At 33.2% G+C, this 6,678-nt stretch overlaps 1 protein-coding gene across 24 annotated transcripts in view; it reads right to left on the bottom strand.

Moving 5' to 3' along the window:
• Positions 1 to 1,051: 1,051 nt before the first annotated feature.
• Positions 1,052 to 6,678, bottom strand: part of rsh (radish) — a 798,688-nt gene continuing 793,061 nt past the window's right edge. For 22 of the 24 annotated variants that reach the window (XM_067780984.1, XM_067780983.1, XM_067780985.1 and 19 more), the window contains 4 exons: positions 3,693 to 3,916; positions 3,258 to 3,564; positions 1,721 to 1,933; positions 1,052 to 1,650 (listed from right to left, as the gene is read on the bottom strand). In XM_067780984.1, coding sequence (XP_067637085.1) covers positions 1,052 to 1,650; positions 1,721 to 1,933; positions 3,258 to 3,564; positions 3,693 to 3,916 — 1,343 coding nt within the window. Of the gene's footprint in view, positions 1,651 to 1,720; positions 1,934 to 2,508; positions 2,621 to 3,257; positions 3,565 to 3,692; positions 3,917 to 6,678 lie in introns of those variants that run through there. The other 2 variants (XM_067781000.1, XM_067781006.1) reach the window with 2 other exon arrangements.

The following is a 6,678-nucleotide window of genomic DNA, read 5'->3' as shown; positions in this document are numbered from 1 at the left end:
TTTTGATTTGGAATGGTCACTTCACTTATTATTTTTTTTGAAATATTTTTTTATCTGAAATTAGCACTTCACACTTTGAGTTCTTCACAACGACTTAATGCATTCACAAAAACTGTTGCGTTATATATGGTCTATGAGACGAGGTAATAAGAATGAAATGGTAATTTCAATTCTACCTGCTGTGTTTTGTGGTGGCTTAAAAAAATCAACACAAGCAATTTTACGATCTGCAATTGTGTCACAGTGATACCTTCATTTTTTAAAACGGTTGAATAAAAAACCCTCACAACTATGTTTACGACATGCAAATGCATCACTGTGAGCCTTGGTTTTAAAAGGGTTGTAAAAACGCTAATTTCTAATAATTTTTTTAAATTTCTTTTCTATTACTAAGTTAAATTCATTTTTTCATTTACATATGTTCTGACTAAATAAATTTCTAAAGAGAAAAATAAACTCCAAAAAGAAAAAAACATAGGCATTTCAAAGTGGGATTTTTCAAAATTTGCCCCTACCCAAAAGTTCGACCCAAATTGGGGGACATCAGAATTCGTTTTAGAGGTATGGTTCCTTCGGCAAAGTTTCTTATTTTGATCCCTAGAATATGGTTTTCACAGAGCAATGGGCGATTTTTTTGCCTCCCGTCAAATCGACCCGGCCTTCTGTACCCACATCTCTACAACCTAATCCCAAGCATTTAATGTTTGCGCCCACTACTGCTGCCACCACCATCGCTACTGCCTGAAGCGCCATCGGCGGCCCAACGTTTGTGGCGCACTATTCGCATTTGCGCCGCTACACGACTCGTGCTTGGTGCAATCTCGTAGGTAGCATACATTTCCACCTCATCGTCGAGAGGATCATAAGATTCTGTAGAAACACCGCGTACCGATATCGCTACTGCGCGTGCACCCAACTCATCTTCAGCTTCATCATCGCCATCATCATCATTTTGTTCCATGCTTGTGCCGCGTCCACGTGTACGTATAACGCTACGTTTCGAATGACCACCGTCATCGTGATCGAAATCGAAACTAACATTCTTACTATCTCATCCACCCATATGCACTTGTACCGTCGCCTCGGCTGATTCTTGGCTGCGCAACTGCTGTCGGTACTCGTCCAACTCCTGCATGCGATAGGTGCCCAAATTTACTTGCATCATTAACGTCTCCATGATCCGTTCATTCTTGAGCGCCTTCGAAGGTAAGACCACCGTGAGCAGCTCACTAGGGGATATGCGACACAGATTCAGATCACGCGTCAAACGTTCCATAATACATTCGAATTCGAATTGTGTATCCTTGTTCGGATGATTCCTCATTTTGGCCACTTTATTTTTCGCCCACATTAACATTGCTTCAAACTTACGAATCTCGGGAGTTTGCAGCTCTCGGTTCATTATCATTTGTACCATCGATTCAGAAAGATTGAGATAATCTGGACATTTGAAGAGCGCATGCGCTTTATTCTCTACAAATGAGAGTATCATGTTGACCAGCTCGGAGGCGGACGTGTAGCGCCAGTAGTAGTTCTCCAGCGAAATCAGCATCGGGCAAACAACCTCGATGCGTAGGAACTGTTTGCAGTGATGAAAGCAGGCTTGCAATAGTTCAGGTAGATCGTAATGTTCTGCAGCGCATAGTAAACCTGTGCATGGATAGAAAATAGGAGGAAATGTGGTTAACTCAGACAAGCACAAACGCCAATCAGTACTTACCTGGTATAGAGACGCATGTTAGCGGACAAGTGCCGGTATGAAGATAGTCCAAAAGCACCCGAAACGTATCCGGGTCGAACTCGATAATGCTGAACTCTGTTTGCGCGAGCTTCGCACGATCTACCTTCTGAGCGTCCGCACATACCGAGAGCCTTGGTACAGCCAATTGATTGTTACCCGGCTTATCTTTGTCCTTGTCTTTGCTGTCGCGATCTGCAGGAATGAAAAAAAAGAAACGAGAAAGCGAGGTTCAAACGAAAAAAAAAATGTGTACGAAACGAAACAGAAAATGAAATCAAAGTAAGCGAACGAGTCCAGTAGTAATATGAGAGAGTGGGAAAGGTGTGACAAATGAGATGAGTAAGAAGCCAAACCAAAAAAAGAGCGAGAATGATAGAAAAAGTGAGAGAGAAAAACATAACAAAAGAAAATATATTAGTGATGAATTTTTGTTAGTTTTTGTAAGATTTTATATTTATTTAAAAATAAAGCACAAATTTACGCACGAATTACAACATGAAGGGTGAGGTGAATATGTAATAGCGGTGAATGATAACCACGGTGAAAATAAATATCAAAAGTATGGTGAATAAGTTTTGGAAATTTTTTCAAAAATTACAATGCACCGTATTTGTTTTTAGAAGAACAGAAAATTGATTTTTATAGAACAATTTTTGAAAAAAAATTTTTAGTATAAATTTAAAAGTGTGGTGAATTTTGAAATAAAAAAAAAACAACAAAGTATTTAGTTTTGTTTCGTGATAAATTTTCAGGATGTATATTTTTTCCGGAATTTCAATAAATTTTGAAAAGGTGGTAAGTTTAGTGCAAAGGTGATGGTTTTTTGTTTAGTAAGTTTTTTTAGTAGTTAAATCACAAGTATTGAATCAAACAAATTTACTTATTAAATATTTTTGTTTGTAAGGCGGATGTGATAAAAGTTGTACGATTATGCGCAAAATTAATAAATAATAAATAAATTAAAACGTCGGGTACGACAAAAAAAGTGGTGAGTAAATGTTGAGGGTGGTGATTTTGAGTAAATACCATAGTATAAATGGTGAGTTCGAAAATTTAACGAAACATTGTTCAAGGCATGTTTTTGAAATTGTGTATGGTTTCGTGGTGATTAACAACGGTACATTATAATCGAAAGTAAAACAAGCAAAAAAGGGGAAAAGTTTGAGATGGAGAAAGAAATAAAATAATATCACACCACATGAGTGGTGCGTGGTGAGTTTTGATATTTTGTGTGACAAACATTAGATCATAGGTACAACAGTATGCGCAAATAATTATTTTATATAAAACAATTCACAAAAACATGATATCCAAGGTATTGGAGGCACCATCACACCATATTCAACGGACGTTCAAGATGTAAATCATATTTTACACAGCGGACAGGAAAGACACATTTTATATATATTTATGCATTAGGTTTGTTTAAATACACGCACAGCGAGAGAGAGGAAGGAATATAAAAAAGAAAAAAACACATCGATATATTTGTCTTAATGTATATTGAGACTCTTACTGGAACAATCCGTTGAAGATATCCATTTCTTTTTGTCTTCTGGATTCAGTTGATTCGTATTCTTGTTACGTATGGAACGACCCCAACCGGCGGTGATGGTACCCAAACGACTGAAAGCGCGTTTCACCATAGGCGATGATGGTACACTCTTCGGTCGTATCGAGTCCGAATCTGGCACTGTGAGATAGTTGTTGCTTTTAGGTTTTTGATTTTGTGGTGAAACCAATGAGGGGGCAGGACGTGCGAATATTTCGGCGACGGGAATTTGTGGTGAGCCAAAACCCGTTTGAATGCCGTAGAGCATTTCCTGGAAACGAAAAAGCGAGAGAGAGAGAGAAGCGTAGAGAGAATAAGATTATAAAGAGAAAATTTTTGATATATTATGTCTATCAGCAAAAAAGAACCCTGAAAATCACAGTTTCAGCGCGTACTTACCTGAAAAACACGACTACGCACACCCAATATCGCACGCACGCCTATGAAACGCGCTTTCTGCTTCGACTGCCCCACGAGGAAGACCACATCAAAGAGATGCGCATTGTGTAGGCACGATGGTTCTTCATTTAGGAATACACGCGTAAAGTCTTTCGCCAACTGATCATAATCCTCAAATTGATCACGCACTGAGTCCAGCAACGGCGACGAGGGACGCATGTGACCTGAAAAAATTAAAAGAGGGTTAGAATGTTGAAGATGGGTAACTTAAAAATCGGTATATAGTAAATATGGTTAACTAGGAGTAAAGTAGCAGGAAGTCAAAGGGTAAAATAGGTGAAAGAGAAGGAAAAAATTTAAATTTTTTTATAATTGAAGCGAACAGGTGGGGTGGTAAAGGGGAGGAATAACAAGGAAACAATTTTTAAGAAATTTATATATGGTTTTTTAAAACTTTTTATATTATACACTTTTAGCATGGGTTTAGTTATGTCCGTCATCTGGACAAGTTCGGTTGATGTGACATGCTCCAAGCATTGCATGCGGGCCTTAAAATGTGGGAGCGCTATTGAAATTACTTGTTTTTATGCAAAGTGTGGATTCGACACACAATTTTTTTAAGTTTTTATTCTTAAAAATTCTTTGAAATGTTGAAAAACTAAAATATTTTGTAAATTTATGAGTTTTTAATTTTTTTATGTCCAAGTTGTGGTCTGATAAAAAACTCAGTGAAGATTTTCAAAATCTATTTCAAATTCTTTTTTGACTTTTTTTAAAATTGATGTCCCTATTCAACAAAAGAATTTTCTTATTTCTTATTTTGCATTTTGCTTCATTTTTTCCGGACTACTTCCTTAAAAAATATTTAAATTTCCCGGAAAATTTTCCATATTTTTTAAAACCAAAATAACCGCGAAATTTAAAGTATGTGCATTTTTCAAATATTTTCTGTTTAAGAAAAAATTAAAATAATCAAGCAGTTAATATTATTCAAATTTTTTTTATAATTTATGAAAGTAACTTATAAATTCTTATCGTCGAGCAATCGGTTCATTATCGGCTTGTTATCGCCATTGTCATTGGCTTTTTATTAGTTTATTTTCTCCTTTTTATCGTTGAGTTACACATGTGTCATGGATTTTATATTGAAGTTTTATCGGTATCTATTTCAGCGTGCTCCTCTTACCACCCAAACCGAAGATCCTGGGTTCAAACCCGGGGGGATTTAAGCGGGGTCGTCCTCGGCTGCGATTTGGCAAGCACTCCGAGTGTAGTTCTGCTATGAAAACCTTCTCAATTTACACTCATCTGCTTTGCAGATGCTGTTTGGAGTCAGCGTAAAACATGTAGGTCCCGTCCCCCCAATTTGAACAAAATAATAAAAAGAACACGACGCAAATTGGAAGAGAAGCTCGGTCTAAAATCTCTGCGGAGGTTATCGCGTCTAGCGTTAATTTTATTTATTTCATAATAAACCGATTTGTCGTCGTTAACATCTCGACAACTTTACGATAAAATTTTGACTCATTTTTGATAAAAACTCGATAACACGCCGATAACATGTCTATATGTTTCCGAAAATAAATTGGTTTTATTTTATTAATATATGGATAACTTTCCGGTCGGTAATCGATTACTTTTTTGATAATAAATCGATAAGTTTTCAATAACACGTCAATAAAAAAATTATCAACAAAAAATTAACAACACATTGATAATTTTTCAATGATAAATCCAGATTTTCCGATAACAAATGCATAACTCGTCGATTAAAGATGGATTTGATTTAATTTAATTTATATTTATTTTGTTTCATGTTGTTTTATATTTGTTTATTTTTACTAAAATTTTTTTTATTTGTTTTGTTTTATTTTACTTTTATTTATTTTATTTTATTTTATTTTATTTGATTTTATTTTATATTATTTTATTTAATGTTATTTTATTTTTTTATATTATTTTATTTGATTTTATCCTATTTAATTTTTTTCTAATTTTATTTTATTTTATTATTTATTTTAATTTGTTTTATATTATATTTTTTAATTTATTTTATTTTTTCTTGTTTTGTTATTAATAATTCACTTTTTTTATTTTGTTTTTATTTTTCTTTGTTTTATTTTATATTTTAATTTTATTTTAATTTGTTTTATTTTATCACTGTTACGTTTTTTAATTTTATATTGCGTTATTTAATTTAATTTAATTTAATTTTTTTTTTTATTATATTTTATTTTATTTTATATTATTTTAATTTATTTTGTTTTGTTTTAATTTATATTATTATTACTTTTGTGTTTTATTTTATTGTATTTTATTTTAATTTGTTTTTTTTTTATAAGTTTATATTTTTTTTATCATATTTAATTTAATCAAATTTTAACTTTATTTTAATTATTTTATTTTTTCCCTTGTTTCCACAGTTTGCTACAGTGTAGCAAAGATGTTTACACAACAAAAAAGGACTTTAAATATTTTAACAAAAATTTTTGTTAAAATGAAAGTACTAAATTTCATACAAATAACGTCATAATCAGTATAAATGCCCACTCACCTACTCAAAATAATCTTGTGATATAAAATTTTGTATTATCCATTTGATAGTGAAAGTATTTCCCAAAGTCGAACGTGTATTTGATTTATATAAGTTGCACAGACTGCTTAAGTTTAGCAACAACAACACCAAAAAAATAACCATGTCAAAATGATGTAAACGATTCGCACAGCAAGTGCAAGTGACATGTGAACGAATTTACATACAAACATAAATAAGTATGGATGTCAGCTCAGCTAATGCCAAAACGCCTTAAAGTATGCATGCGTGCCTGTCGCTAAAGTATTCGCATTATGTTAAGCAAATAGAAGTGCGAAAATTCGCAAAAGTTTGGAAAAAATTGTATTTGTTTGTAAATGATACTTTGGTAATGGCGAAAATATACCGATTAATATGTATTACTTTATAAAGTTGTCATTGCTTGTCAAATAA

This window comes from Eurosta solidaginis, chromosome 4, assembly GCF_040869045.1.
Source record: "Eurosta solidaginis isolate ZX-2024a chromosome 4, ASM4086904v1, whole genome shotgun sequence".
NCBI classification, from domain to species: Eukaryota; Metazoa; Arthropoda; class Insecta; order Diptera; family Tephritidae; genus Eurosta; species Eurosta solidaginis.
The sequence above is the reverse complement of the archived record's forward strand: the minus strand, read 5'-3'. Positions and strand labels throughout refer to the sequence as shown.